Here is a 16,194-nt window from a genome sequence, read left to right on the forward strand (position 1 = left end):
AGGCAGAGGGCTATGTACCAGATGAAGGAACAAAATTAAACCCCAGAAAAACAACTAAATGAAGAGGAGATAGGCAACCTTCCAGAAAAAGAATTCAGAATAATGGTAGTGAAGATGATCCAGGACCTCAGAAAAAGAATGGAGGCAAAGATCAAGAAGATGCAAGAAATGTTTAACAAAGACCTAGAAGAATTAAGGAACAAACAAACAGATGAACAATACAATAACTGAAATGAAAACTACACTAGAAGGAATCAATAGCAGAATAACTGAGGCAGAAGAACAGATAAGTGACCTGGAAGACAGAATGGTGGAATTCACGGCCATGGAATGGAATAAAGAAAAAAGAATGAAAAGAAATGAAGACAGACTAAGAGACCTCTGGGACGACATTAAACGCAACAACATTTGCATTATAGGGGTCCCAGAAGGAGACGAGAGAGAGAAAAGACCCAAGAAAATATTTGAAGAGATTATAGTCGAAAACTTCCCTAACATGGGAAAGGAAATAGCCACCCAAGTCCAGGAAGCGCAGAGAGTCCCAGTCATGATAAACCAAAGGAGAAACACGCCAAGACACATAGTAATCAAATTGACAAAAAGTAAAGACAAAGAAAAATTATCGAAAGCAGCAAGGGAAAAACGACAAATAACATACAAGGGAACTCCCATAAGGTTAACAGCTGATTTCTCAGCAGAAACTCTACAAGCCAGAAGGGAGTGCCATGATATACTTAAAGTGATGAAAGGGAAGAATCTACAACCAAGATGACTCCACCTGGCAAGGATCTCATTCAGATTCGATGGAGAAATCAAAAGCTTTACAGACAAGCAAAAGCTAAGAGAATTCAGCACCACCAAACCAGCTCTACAACAAATGCTAAAGGAACTTCTCTAAGTGGGAGACACAAGAGAAGAAAAGGACCTACAAAAACAAACCCAAAACAATTAAGAAAATGGTCATAGGAACATACATATTGATAATTACCTTAACATGAATGGATTAAATGCTCCAACCAAAAGACACAGGCTTGCTGAATGGATACAAAAACAAGACCCATATATATGCTGTCTACAAGAGACCCACTTCAGACCTAGGGACACATACAGACTGAAAGTGAGGGGATGGAAAAAGATATTCCATGCAAATGGAAATCAAAAGAAAGCTGGAGTAGCAATACTCATATCAGATAAAATAGACTTTAAAATAAAGAATGTTACAAGACACAAGGAAGGACACTACATAATGATCAAGGGATCAATCCAAGAAGAAGATATAACAATTATAAATATATATGCACCCAACATAGGAGCACCTCAATACATAAGGCGACTGCTAACAGCTTTAAAAGAGGAAATCGACAGTAACACAATAATAGTGGGGGACTTTAACACCTCACACCAATGGACAGACAAAGTGAAAATAAATAAGGAAACAGAAACTTTAAATGACACAATAGACCTGATAGATTTAATTGATATTTATAGGACATTCCATCCAAAAACAGCAGATTACACTTTCTTCTCAAGTGCGCACGGAACATTCTCCAGGATAGATCACATCTTGGGGCACAATTCAAGCCTCAGTAAATTTAGGAAAATTGAAATCATATCAAGCATCTTTTCTGACCACAACGCTATGAGATTAGAAATGAATTACAGGGGAAAAAAAGTAAAAAACATAAACACATGGAGGCTAAACAATACGTTACTAAATAACCAAGAGATCACTGAGGAAATCAAAGAGGAAATCAAAAAATACCTAGAGACAAATGACAATGAAAACACGACGACCCAAAACCTATGGGAGGCAGCGAAAGCAGTTCTAAGAGGGAAGTTTATAGCAATACAAGCCTACCTCAAGAAACAAGAAAAATTTCAGATAAACAATCTAACCTTACACCTAAAGGAACTAGAGAAAGAAGAACAAACAAAACCCAAAGTTAGCAGAAGAAAAGAAATCATAAAAATCAGAACAGAAATAAATGAAATAGAAACAAAGAAAACAATAGCAAAGATCAATAAAACTAACAGCTTGTTCTTTGAGAAGATTGATAAACCATTAGCCAGACTCATCAAGAAAAAGAGGGAGAGGACTCAAATCAATAAAATTAGAAATGAAAAAGGAGAAGTTACAACAGACATCGCAGAAATACAAAGCATCCTAAGAGACTACTACAAGCAACTCTATGCCAATAAAATGGACAACCTGGAAGAAATGGACAAATTCTTAGAAAGGTATAACCTTCCAAGACTGAACCAGGAAGAAACAGAAAATATGAACAGACCAATCACAAGTAATGAAATTGAAACTGTGATTAAAAATCTTCCAACAAACAAAAGTCCAGGACCAGATTGCTTCACAGGTGAATTCTATCAAACATTTAGAGAAGAGCTAACACCCATCCTTCTCAAACTCTTCCAAAGAATCTCAGAGGAAGGAACACTCCCAAACTCATTCTATGAGGCCACCGTCACCCTGATACCAAAACCAGACAAAGACACTACAAAAAAAGAAAATTACAGACCAATATCACTCATGAATATAGATGCAAAAATCCTCAACAAAATACTAGCAAACAGAATCCAACAACACATTAAAAGGATCATACACCATGACCAGGTGGGATTTGTCCCAGGGATGCAAGGATTCTTCAATATATGCAAATCAATCAATGTGATACACCATCTTAACAAATTGATGGATAAAAACCATATGATAATCTCAATAGGTGCAGAAAAAGCTTTTGGCAAAATTCAACACCCATGTATAATAAAAACTCTCCAGAAAGTGGGCATAGAGGGAACCTACCTCAACATAATGAAGGCCATATATGACAAACCCGCAGCAAACATCATTCTCAATGGTGAAAAACTGAAAGCATTTCCTCTAAGATCAGGAACAAGACAAGGTTTTCCACTCTCACCAATATTATTCAACATAGTTTTGGAAGTCCTAACCATGGCAATCAGAGAAGAAAAAGAAATAAAAGGAATACAAATTGGAAAAGAAGAAGTAAAGCTGTCACTGTTTGCATACGACATGATACTATATGTAGAGAATCCTAAAGATGCCACCAGAAAACTACTAGAGCTAATCAATGAATTTGGTAAAGCTGCAGGATACAAAATTAATGCACAGAAATCTCTTGCATTCCTATACACTAATGATGAAAAATCTGAAAGAGAAATTAAGGAAACACTCCCATTTACCACTGCAACGAAAAGAATAAAATACCTAGGAATAAACCTACCTAGGGAGACAAAAGACCTGTATGCAGAAAACTATAAGACACTGATGAAAGAAATTAAAGATGATACAAACAGATGGAGAGATATACCATGTTCTTGGATTGGAAGAATCAATATTGTGAAAATGACTATATTACCCAAAGCAATCTACAGATTCAATGCAATCCCTATCAAATTACCAGTGGCATTTTTTACAGAACTAGAACAAAAAAGCATAAAATTTGTATGGAGACACAAAAGACCCCAAATAGCCACAACAGTCTTGAGGGAAAAAAACGGAGCTGGAGGAATCAGACTCCCTGACTTCAGACTATAATACAAAGCTACAGTAATCAAGACAATATGTTACTGGCACAAAAACAGAGATATAGATCAATGGAACAGGATAGAAAGCCCAGAGATAAACCCACGCACCTATGGTCAACTAATCTATGACAAAGGAGGCAAGGACATATAATGGAGAAAAGGCAGTCTCTTCAATAAGTGGTGCTGGGAAAACTGGACAGCTACATGGAAAAGAATGAAATTAGAACAATCCCTAACACCATACACAAAAATAAACTCAAAATGGATTAGAGAACTAAATGTAAGACTGGACACTATAAAACTCTTAGAGAAAAACATAGGAAGAGCACACTTTGACATAAATCACAGCAAGATCTTTTTTGATCCACCTCCTAGAGTAATGGAAATAAAAACAAAAATAAACACATGGGACCTAATGAAACTTCAAACTTTTGCAAAGCAAAGGAAACTACAAACAAGACGAAAAGACAATGCTCAGAACGGGAGAAAATATTTGCAAACGAATCAATGGACAAAGGATTAATCTCCAAAATATATAAACAGCTCATGCAGCTCAATATTAAAAAAACAAACAACCCAATCCAAAAATGGGCAGAAGACCTAAATAGACATTTCTCCAAAGAAGACATACAGATGGCCAAGAAGCACATGAAAAGCTGCTCAACATCACTTATTATTAGAGAAATGCAAATCAAAACTACAATGAGGTATCACCTCACACCAGTTAGAATGGGCATCGTCAGAAAATGTACAAACAGCAAATGCTTGAGAGGGTGTGGAGAAAAGGGAACCCTCTTGCACTGTTGGTGGGAATGTAAATTGATACAGCCACTATGGAGAACAGTATGGAGGTTCCGTAAAAAACTAAAAATAGAATTACCATATGACCCAGCAATCCCACTACTGGGCATATACCCAGAGAAAACCATAATTCAAAAAGACACATGCACCCCAATGTTCATTGCAGCGCTATTTACAATAGCCAGGTCATGGAAGCAACCTAAATGCCCATCGACAGACAAATGGATAAGAAGAAGTGGTACACATATACAATGGAATATTACTCAGCCATAAAACGGAACGAAATTGGGTCATTTGTTGAGATGTGGATGGATGTAGAGACTGTCATATAGAGTGAAGTAAGTCAGAAAGAGAAAAACAAATATCGTATATTAACGCATATATGTGGAACCTAGAAAAATGGTACAGATGAACCAGTTTGCAGGGCAGAAATTGAGACACAGATGTAGAGAACAAACGTATGGACACCAAGGGGGGAAAGCAGTCGGGGCAGGGGTGGTGGTGGTGTGATGAATTGGGCGATTGGGATTGACATGTATACACTGATGTGTATGAAATTGATGACTAATAAGAACCTGCTGTATAAAAAATAAATAAAATAAAATTCAAAAATTCAAAAAAAAAGAAAAGAAGATGAGATATAAAAGGAAGTGCTACTACTTTCTAAATATGGTATTACACTAATATGTATAAAATGGATAACTAATAAGAACCTGCTGTATAAAAAATAAATAAAATAAAATTTAAAACAAAAAATACTAGATGCCTAATTAAATTTGACAAGGGACGTGTTAACCCTTACCTGTATGTATGTTTGCATGTCAAACTCTTGAGCAGTATCTCCAGTGCCTGCCATTCAAATGCCACTCTCAACATGGACTCACCTGTAGAGGAACTGGGTCCAAGAGGGCACAATCCAGAAAAAGCAAGGAGGGTCTAGGACAGTTAAGTACAACAAAAATGGATGCTTTGGGGGTTGCTTTCTCAAGCTGATAGGTTTATCGGTGTGTCCTGCTAGTTTCAAGGAACAGGGCCAACCAAGATGGATGAATTCCTCTCCTGGTTTGGGTCTTAATGAAATATTAATGTGGGAGTGGTTAGGAGAGCCAGTCCTGGTTTTGGTCCAACTCCTCTTATTTTTACATACTGGTCCATATCATTTGCTTCTCCATCTCCATCTCCTGGCGGGTCCAGGCAGGACTATCCACCCCCAAAGCTGAGAATGGAGAGCACAGAGATTTCGTTTTTTCTACTTCATTCATTCATTCAATAGATATTGGAAACTTGCAATGTACCAGGCACTAGTCTCAGAACACGGTTGGCAAACAGGGATAAAGAGTTTCTCTCTTCAAGGAGAATGTTATTTAGGTTACAGTACAGTTATGAGGAAATAATTACAACAGTCAATGTTGTGGGTTGAATTGTGTCCCCTCCCAAATTCATATGTTGAAGCCCTAAGCCCCAGTACCTCTGAATTGACGGCATTTACAGACAGGGCCTTTAAAGAGTCAATTAGGGACTTCCCTGGTGACGCAGTGGTTAAGAATCCACCTGCCAATGCAGGACACGCGGGTTTAAGTCCTGGTCCGGGAAGATCCCACATGCCGCGGAGCAGCTAAGCCCGTGCACCACAACTACTGAGCTTGCGAGCCACAACTACAGAGTCCGCGTGCCACAACTACTGAAGCCCACGTGCCTACAGCCCGTGCTCTGCAACAAGAGAAGCCACCACAATGAGAAGCCCGTGCACCGCAACAAAGAGTAGCTCCAGCTCACTGCAACTAGAGAAAGTCTGCGTGCAGCAATGAAGACCCAATGCAGCCAAAAATAAATAAATAAATTTATTTAAAAAAAAAAGAGTTGATTAAGTTAAAGCAAGGCCGTGAGAGTGGGCCATAATCTAATTTGACTGGTGTCCTCATAAGAAGAAGGAATTTTGACACAGAGGGAGACACGTGGAGGGGTCACCTCTCCTTCAACCCTTGGGTCCCCTTCTGATGCCTTTCTCTGGCCAGACCCAAACTGAGGGCAAGAGGGCCCACTGATGGAGTCCATACAGGTTGGCCTCCCAGGGCACTAGGCAGGATAGAGATGGTGAAGGTGGATTTTGAGGCACACACACACAAAAAAAATTCAGGACAGGTATCCAACCAATTTGATGGAGGATTCCAAATGTCAGTAACCCTGCACAGTACCTGGCCTCCCTGTTGCCTCCAGCCTCCCCCATTCTCCACCGCCCCCCACCCCATGGCTTCTGCTAAGCTACCACTGAGGAGGCTGTGAGGAACCTAGCTTGAAAACCACTCTTGCGAGGCCATGCGGATGCCTCCCAGAGTAGTTACAACAGCAGCTCTACTCTGAGTAACGGGACTCCCTGACCAACTTCTTTTAGTGAACCTTCTTCCTGATCCTTCCTGTATTTCTTCTTCTCCAGTCCTGCAGGGTGGCTCTGTGGCCAGGGCCGTTTTGGAGAGCAAAAAGTATGAGGTGAGAGCACTGGCCAGGGATGTGACTCAACCAAATGCACAGGTGCTCCAGGACCTTGGGGCCGAGGTGGTAAAAGGCGACCTGAATGACAAAGCATCAGTGGAGGCCTCCTTGAAAGGAGCCTTCATGGTGACCAACTTCTGGGACCATTTCAGCAAAGAGAAAGAAGTGTGTCAGGTGGGAACCACCTTTGAGCCCTTTCTTTTTCTCCTCCCTGGCTACTCTGCCCTCCCTGGAAGGCGGTAGGCCTTCAGCCTGGGCAAAAATGTAAGCCTCATCCCAGAACATCTCTCTGGCATTTATGAAATATATGTACTTCAGGTACTTGTTAGAGGTGGATTGTTAGGTGATTGTAAAGTCAGTGTTATGTGACATCTGTCCAAATGTGACCTTGGGGATCTGAGAGTGACCGGGTAGTGGAGCCAGCCATTAGAGCCTCTGGTTCTCACCATTTGTTTGTAGATGGCACGTGAGGGGTGGCAGCAAGGACACCTCACAAATGAAGGTTACTCTGAGAGTGAGATGGGAAGAACAAAAGTGTAATGAATATGTTCAGACTTCTGGCAGAGAATTGGGGATGAATTAGTAATGGGTACATAGGAAAAGAAGTAAGCAAACAAGCAAATAAGCCCGCAGTGATTAACTCCAGGGAAAATGAAAATTTGTAGAAAAAGTAAATGTAACCATAGAATATCACATGGCTCAGCTTCAGCTGTGTAAGCACTGATGAATGATGTAGTCCCAAACTGTGATATTCTGAGGATGAAAAAAAGGGAATCATGTTTGTGTATGTGTGTGATGGTCGTGGTGGGCTGTGTATGTGTGTGTGTGTGTGTGTGTGTGTGTGTGTGGGAGAGAGAGAGAGAGAAACTGAGAGAGAGAGAGCCGAAGATGAGGACTCATGTGTCATGGTAGAAATTTGGTAGACGATCTCTTAAACTGAGAAAAATCAAGAATTAGCAGTATAAACATACTATTTAGAAATAAAGAAGCAGCTAAAAGAGATGAAAATGGTTATTTCTGGAGAGTAGTTATCAGCATGAAGGTGCAGGGAACTTCTTTGTCATTATGAGATCTACTTTCTCCCCCAAGACAGTACTATTTGAAAATTATACATATGTATAAACTGGAAAAATACGAAGATTAGATTTTAAAAATGTAATGGATGGGATCAGACTCTCTCAGAAATGGTACAACTAAAAAAGTTAAGAGCAGGATTGAGCCAGTTTAGGTTCGTTTGGCGTTCCCAGGACCAGTGTCCCTGTGGCAGCTTACTTTGAAAACTTTCTTGGCCCGTGGAAGCCAGTGGAAGCCTCTGACGGAGAGTACGACACCCTGGGTAAGTGGAAGGTTGCCGTGAAAGCTAACCAGACACCTGCTGTCCTCCCCGCATTCCTCTCTTCAGTGGACGCGTGCCATCTGAGTGCCTGCCATGTGCTCAGCTCTGTGTGAAGTGCTAAGAGGGATCCCACATTGTCCTAGACTTACCAGAGAGCTGAATCTTGGGCTGGAAACACTAAGGATCACACTTCCAGTCTTATCGTGCTGACACCCCTCATATAAGCAGTGAGCCATGTGGCCTCAAGCCTCAGTCTCCTCATGTCTAATGGGGAAGCTGGACAAGATGATTTCTCCTACTAGCTCATCTCTCTGCCCTTCTGTGGCAACAGGGAAGACATTCTCCTCTTGACCTGGGTCCCAGGGTCAGAAATCCCTAGAGGGACCCTGACTCCCGGGGATGGGTTTCCAGCCCTGCCTGCAGAGTCTGATTCCGTAAGTCTGGGGTGGGGCCTGGAAGACTGTAGTTTTAACAAGGACTCCTGGTAATTCCAAAGTTGCCAGTCCACTGGCCGGCACTCCCCTGCCCTTTGGGGACATTTTCTTTGCCCATAGTCCAAGGGTGGCTCTGTGGAGTGGAAGGAATATGGGAGAATCAGTGCCAGCAAGTCAGTCTTTCTTCCTTGGCACATAATTAAGACTCGTCAGGGGCATAACTAGTGGCAAAGTAGACCTGAGCTAGAACAAGGAGCACATGCCACACATCACAGATGACTTGGGTAACAGTTCAACAAGTGACGAGATAAATGTATAAAGGCGGGCTTCCCTGGTGGCGCAGTGGTTGGGAGTCTGCCTGCCGGTGCAGGGGACACAGGTTCGGGCCCTGGTCTGGGAGGATCCCGCATGCCGCGGAGCAGCTGGGCCCGTGGGCCACAGTTGCTGAGCCTGCACGTCTGGAGCCTGTGCTGCGCAACAGGAGAGGCCGCGATGGTGAGGGGCCCGCGCACCGCGATGAAGAGTGGCCCCCACTTGCCGCAACTGGAGAAAGCCCTCGCATAGAAACGGAGACCCAACACAGCCATGGATAAATAGATAAATGAATAAATAAAATTTGAAAAAAAAATGTATAAGGGTGACGTATCTCTTAACCCGCCCTTCTTCCTATGCCCTTACCAGGTTTCAGAAGCCAGCTCACCTGACGTTTCCCAGGTCCTGAACTAGGACATTGTAATCTATGGATTAGATTGGCCCTAGGTGAAGAGGTGATGCCTTAAACTTCTGGTGGTACCCAGTCCCATTTGGGGTCTTCACATCTGTAAAACCCAGCCTCAGGTATCCCGGAGCCTCATCCCCTCCACCCCCCCAGAGGAATAGCTAACATTTACTAAGCACTTACTGGGTGTTTGGTGTCTGTTTTACAGATGGGGAAACTGAGGCACAGATAGATTAACTTTGCCAAGATCACTAATAAGGCAGAAACAGGTCTTGAACTCAGGCAGTGTGGCTCCAGAACCATATTCTTTTTATTTTTTATTTTAATTTTTTTGGCTGCGCTGCAAAGCATGCAGGATTTTAGTTCCCCGACCAGGGATGGAATCTGTGCCCCCTGCAGTGGAAGCACAGAGTCCTAACTACTGAACTGCCAGGGAATTCCAGAACCACATTCTTTACCGCTGTCCCTTAGCTGCTTTTATTTTATTTTATTTTATTTTATAAATTTATTTATTTATTTATTTTTGGCTGCACTGGGTCTTCGTTGCTGCGCACAGGCTTCCTCTGGTTGCGGCAAGAGGGGATCACTCTTTGTTGCAGTGCGCGGGCCTCTCACTGCTGTGGCCTCTCTTGTTGCGGAGCACGGGCTCCAGGTGCGCGGGCTTCAGTAGTTGTGGCTCGTGGGCTCAGCAGTTGGGGCTCACGGGCTTCAGTAGTTGCGGCGCACAAGCTCTAAAGCACAGGCTCTAAAGCACAGGTTCAGTAATTGTGGCACACGGGCCCAGTTGCTCCGCGGCATGTGGGATCCTCCCAGAGCAGGGGTCGAACCCGAGTCCCCTGCATTGGCAGGCAGACTCTCAACCACTGTGCCACCAGGGAAGTCCCCCCTTAGCTGCTTTTAAACTCAGCCCAAGAATCTCAACCTTCACATAAAAATAAACCTCAAAGTCAGAATAGACTTGACTCTGAGTGACTCAAAAAACTCAGACTGCTTTTTTATAAATATAAATTACAATTATAATTTAAGCAGAGGAATGAACAGACATTTTGCCTATCAAGAAATTCAGGCAGGAAGTTAATTTTGCTGCAAAAGACAAGCTATGATATTTAGTCCCTGGCTGCTAAGCCTGAAGTCACTTTTATACTGGACTGAAATTCAGAGACCTTGATTCTTGTCCTAGGTTGTTGTTTTCTAACTGGGAGGCACTGGGTGAGTCAATAGACTTAGATTCTTCAGTTAAAAAAATGAGAGTGCTGGGGCTAGATCACATCTACATTGGGTTCCAACCTCAGGAGTCTGGGAATCTATGAGAGGCTATATCACACTGCAGGAAGGGCACAGGCTTTGGAGTGACAGGTGAGGGTTTGAACCCCCTTCTGCTGCTTACTGGCTGAGTAACCTCAGGCAAGTACCTGATATTCCTATATTTCAAGGTTGTTTTGAGGATTAAACAAGCCAATATGTTTGCTCATTCATTCATTCAGTAAATATTTGAGGGCCTAGTATGTGCCAGTCACTTACTGGGGAATCAGTAATAAACAGCTCAAAATGGACAAAGCTGAGCCCTCATTAAGCTCATATTCTGGTGGAGGAGTTAGCTAATAAACATAATAGATAAGTAAAATATATTATATGTTAGAAGGTGATAAGTGCAGTAAAAACATAAGGCAGAGTAAGGTATTTGTGGAGTGCTAGCAGTAAGGGAGTTGTGTGTGAAATTTAGATAAGGTGATTGGTGGGCTTCTTTGAGAAGGTGACATCTGAGCAATGTCTGATGAAGGTAAGTAATGGGCTTTGTGAATATTCAGGGGAAGAGCTTTTCAGGCAGAGAGAACAGCCAGTGTGGCTGGAACAGAGCAAGTTGGGGGGTTGGGGAGAGGGTAGTAGGAGGTGAGGCCAGAGGTAATAGAAGGTCTGGTCCTGTAAGCCATTGGTTTTTCTTCTGAGAGACACAGAGAGCCATTGGAGGGTTCTGGGCAGACATGACATGAGCCGACTTTAGTTTTTAACAGAATCATTCTGACTTTTGTGCTGAAAAGAGACTGTGGAAGGGCAAGAGTGGAAACAAGGAGCCCAAATTTGTAATAATCCAAGTCAGAGATGATGGTGGCTTAGACCAGGGTGATAGCAGTGAGGATGGCGAGAAGTGGTCAGATTCTGGACATACTACAAATAGGACTTCAAAAAAAAAAAAAAAAAAAGAAAGAATATGGGGTGGGAGAGACACCTCAAGGTTGACTTCAAGATTTTTGACTTGAGAAACTGGAATGATAGGGTTGCCATTAACTGAGATGGGGAAGTCCGTAGGGGGAGTGGGTTGTGCAGGAACTCATTTTGGAGCACCTAGAGTTTCAAATGTCTATTAAACAGTCAAGTAAGGATGTTGAGTAGGAAGTTGGACATATGAGTCGAGTTGAGCAGAGATGTCTGGGTTAGAGATAACAACCATACTTTGCACACAGGATATGCTTAGTAAATGGTCACTCTCTTTTTTTCTTTAAATCAACACCCAGGCATTATGGTATTTTTCTCCAGCAAACCTTATAACTGTGCATAGATAGTGGTTACTCAGTGTTCCCATGCCTCTTGTTTAAGTGGTGGGACCTACCAAGAATGTGAAGTAATTAGCTATTTTTATCTTTTTTTTTCCTTTTTAAAACTAGCACTGCCCATGGGGGATGTACCAATGGATGGTATCTCTGTTGCTGATGTTGGAGAGGTCATCTGCTGCATTTTTAATTTGCCAGAGAAGTTTGTAGGCAAGGCCGTGGGTCTCAGTACAGAAGCACTAACAGTACAGCAATATGCTGATGTTTTGTCCAAGGGTTTGGGGAAAGAAGTCTGAGTTGCAGAGGTGAGTTCTTAAGAGATATAAACGTGATCGCAAATGGTCACATCCCACTAACTTACAAATTCTGGGAGACTTTCGACAGATTTGGGCAGGGTTGAGCTTCGGCTGTGGGAAAAAATTGAAGAGGATTCCTGTTCCACGAATCTGTCTTCATCTGTTGGTGTACCTGAATTCCACCCTTATGACTTTATCGCTTTGGCTTCAGGTTAATCAGTTTATTAAAGTAAAAGTCCTTTTGGGTGGAAAGAACTTAAACTCTGAAGACCGAGGTACAATGTTTCCGTATATGCTGTACCAACCCTCTCCTCCCAGGAGCTCCTCACTGATTAGGCCAGTCTGCCAGAGCTGGTCTGCGTGGGGCATGGCACTTAGCCTCTCTGAGCTGCCGCTTCCTCATTCATAAAGTGGGATGAAAGCATCTACCTTGGGACGTTTTCTGAAAATTAGAGAGGATATATTTAAGGGGGTTAGCTTAGTGTTTGGCACATAGTAAGTAAACCTCAAGGACCTATTATGTACCTGGTGCTATCTTTAAAGCGTTTACAACAGAGTTGGGGTGAAAATGGTAATGCACGTGAAGTCACAGTGATCAGTCCAAAGCAGAACTCTGTGGGTGCTTAATTGTGTTGCCCACACACTCTGCGCTATAGGTGGTCAGAGAGGGTAGGAGAAGACCTCATGGAAGAAGTAGCCTTGAGATGGTCCTTGAGGGTGGGCAAGACTGTGTATGGGTGGAGGGAGCGATAGAGCTGGCCTGGCTAAATTCTAGAAACAACAGGAATGAACCAGAGGCAGTCTGGAGAAATAAGCAAATCCTAGCTCTGCCCTTATCTATCTGGGGAATCTTGGCATTTACTTAACCTCTCCAGCCTCCCTTTATTCAGATGTTAAAAAGGTTATTATGGGACTTCCCTGGCAGTCCGGTGGTTAGGGGTCCTCGCTTCCACTGCAGGGGGCACGGGTTCGATCCCTGGTCGGGGACCTAAGAGCCCACAAGCCACGCGGTGCGGCCAAAAATTAAAAAAAAATAAAAAATAAAAGGCTATTACACCTGCCATAGCCTTGTTGTGAGGATGCAATGAGACACACATGGGAGGGACCTGGCGCTGGGTCTGGCACTTAGTAAGCCTGCAATAACTGATCAGGCTGGAATGGCTACAACAGACCTTTTATAGAGAAGTGAGGGGAACGGAAGATCCTGAGCACTCCCAGCCAGTTCTCCAAGCAGGTGTTGATAAGAGGAAGGAGAGAGAACAGGGTTTCTGAGAAGGGAGTATGTGTTTGTGTCTGCCAGGCAGAGACACCGTGGCAGCTGAAAGGAAGACGCGTACCTTCCCTCAAGCTAGCAGGTGGCTCTTCGCCTCTCTCGGCTGCTGTTCTCCCGTCTGTGAAGGGGGAGGGTGGTGTGGATGACTACTAAGGCTCTACCCAGCACTAACGTCTCTCCAGAGTAGACAGAGTCCCTTTTTCCTTACAGGGTTCCAGCCTGCTTTTGTAAATTAAGATTCATTGGAACACGGCCATACCTTTGTTTATGTATGTCTCTGGCTGGTTTCAGGATACAGTGGTAGAGCTGAGTAGTTGTGACAGAGACCATATGGCCGGAAAGCCTAAAATATTTATATGTAGCTCTTCAAGAAAAGGGTTGTTGACCCTTGCTCTAGAATGTTTCCTAGGGTTAGGGATAGAGGGTTGGTTTTTGTTTTCTTCTGCAACTCTTGGGCCCTGAGTCTTGAGGGGTATCTATATTCTCAGTTCTCCTCAGGGACTGGAGCTGTGAGGAGACTGAGAGATCTTTTGGGGGGAAAACTGCGGTAGGTGTTAATCCAGCCATAAAACCACATCTGGGGAGCTCCTAAGAAGGCACCACCCACTCAAAAGATGGACTTGATGAGAAGATCTGCAAAGGCTCTTACACCCGGGTGCAAATTTACTTTTCAGTGATTGACCCTTCTCCCAGTGCCTTTGAATTCGGGTCTCCTATTCATTTTTGTCTGTGGGGTCTGAACTCTGTAAAGAAGAAGGGGAGGAAGGTGAAGAGTGTGGGCATATGGCGTGTATGTGTTCATTCTCAGAGGACGGGGTAGACCTTGTTTGGGAAGGCTCAGGACTGTCCAAGCATCTCTCAGTCACATACCTGGTTTCTGATTGATTTTGGTACATCAAGCTATTTCACAATGCAGCAGAAACTTCTCTGGCACCCAAAGTTTCAGGGGATTAGAGGCTGGAAGTTCTACAAAATGGTTAATACTGTTCTTAGTAACTAGTTTGACTTGAAGCCGCTGCCCACTGGTCTGGAGTGGGAAAATGCTTACAGGCTATGCTACTCTGGCGGAGGATGCATGTGGCCACAAGGTGGCGCCCCAGCCTTGGCAGTCTGGCTTTTCCCCAGTCTGATCAGAAGGCTGTTTGCTTAATTATTTCAGTGACTACTCCTCTCTCCCCCAGAACAAACTCCCACCAGAAACTCTGATCTGGCTGAAACTGCCTGTCTAGCCCCAAAAGGAACATGGTTCTCTCAGAAAGCGAGACACAACAGAAACATCTGTTTCCTTCAAAAATCTGCAGAAAAGAATCCCTTATTTTACTGAGGGATATTAATTACCAAAGTTACAGGATGAGAGAGTAACTCAAGGAGACGGACATTTTAGAAGTCATCTTCCATGCTTTTCTTATAGCCTTCTATTTCCAAACTCACTAAAACTTAAAATTTTTTTCTGATTTCAAAAATTACAAATGCTTATTGAAGAAAATACACAGAATTATAAAAAAGAATATAAAAATCATATTGTTTAATCTATCAGAGATAGTAACTGTTAAGATTTACACATTTTCTTCTAGACTTTTTCCAGTATATATGTAATAAAATTAAAACAACATGATATGTACAATTTTGTAACCAGCTTTTTCACTTGACATTATATTATGAGCATTTTTCTATTTTGTTAAACTTCTTCAAAAATATTAATTTTAGTAACTGCATAATATTTTTAGAGTAGATGTACCATAACTTATTTTACCATTCCTCTGTTTTTGGACATGCAGGTTGTTCTTGGTTTTTCATTATTATAAATGGCATATGACGAACATTGTTTTATATGAGTTTGTGTCTGTCACATTTTTCTAAGGCCAGGTGGAATAGCGAGATTAGAGTTTATCTCTGGGGGCTAAAGACAGATTATACTGGATCCAATAGTTAGAAATGGTCTTAGCAGGAATTCCCTGGCTGTCCAGTGGTTAGGGCTCTGCACTTCCACTGCAGGGGGCATGGGTTCGATCCCTTTGGGGAACTAAGATCCTGCATGCCACGTGGTGCAGCCAAAAATAAAAAAAAAAAGAAATGGTCTTAGCTGATTGATTCAGGCAGTGGAACTATTGATCTATTGATCTATTTAGTGTCAGAAGGGACTAAAGGGGTGGGTTTTGTGGAGGGTGATAGAAGGTGGGTGTGTGATGGGCAGCATTTGTTGTGTCCGGCCCTGGCCGAGGCTGGGATGGCTGAAGTCGAGATGCTCATTTCCAATCAAGGCAGGGAGTGGTGATGGAAGGGACATGGGTCAGGAGGGAAGGATGGAGAGTCCGGTGCTTTGATGCTGCATGCAGGGCCGGATGGGTAGAAGATCTCAGAGGGCTGCTGAGGGAATCCCAGGAGAAAATGTATATGAAAGCTGGTCAGATGAAGGGGCTACAGATGCATAATACCTTATCCCAAGCGCTTGGGGTCAGAAACAATTCCACTTTCAGAATCTTTCAGCTTTTAGATAGGTTATATCTGTGTATATTATGTAACATCAACATCAGGGGCTGGGGCAGGACCCTGTAATCAAACACATCAATATCTCTGCAGACAAAAAGACATGACTATTTCCACTAAATGGGATAATTAAAGACCATAAATAACTTCCCATAAGTTCAGATCAGGTTTTGCCACCAAATCAGTTCAGAAAAGTCAGTATGTTGCCAAATTGCTTATGAAAATACTTCCGTGTTTCTTGGGTCTTGGAGT

At 42.7% G+C, this 16,194-nt stretch overlaps 1 protein-coding gene and 1 long non-coding RNA gene across 2 annotated transcripts in view; one reads left to right on the forward strand and one right to left on the reverse strand.

Annotated features, from left to right (window-relative positions):
* Positions 1-16,194, reverse strand: part of LOC309660683 — a 54,867-nt gene that overhangs the window by 17,184 nt on the left and 21,489 nt on the right. The gene's annotated exons all lie outside the window — the stretch shown is intronic.
* LOC309659567 (nmrA-like family domain-containing protein 1) overlaps positions 1-16,194 on the forward strand; it is a gene marked incomplete at its 5' end in the record, with an annotated part of 29,547 nt that overhangs the window by 3,640 nt on the left and 9,713 nt on the right. The window contains 4 exons of the mRNA XM_082459447.1: positions 6,722-7,088; positions 7,309-7,385; positions 8,069-8,185; positions 12,001-12,176. Of these exons, the coding sequence (XP_082315573.1) occupies positions 6,722-7,088; positions 7,309-7,385; positions 8,069-8,185; positions 12,001-12,176 (737 nt within the window). The remainder of the gene's footprint in view (positions 1-6,721; positions 7,089-7,308; positions 7,386-8,068; positions 8,186-12,000; positions 12,177-16,194) is intronic.

This window comes from Balaenoptera physalus (genome assembly GCF_965194825.1).
Source record: "Balaenoptera physalus genome assembly, chromosome: 4".
Classification (NCBI taxonomy): Eukaryota; Metazoa; Chordata; class Mammalia; order Artiodactyla; family Balaenopteridae; genus Balaenoptera; species Balaenoptera physalus.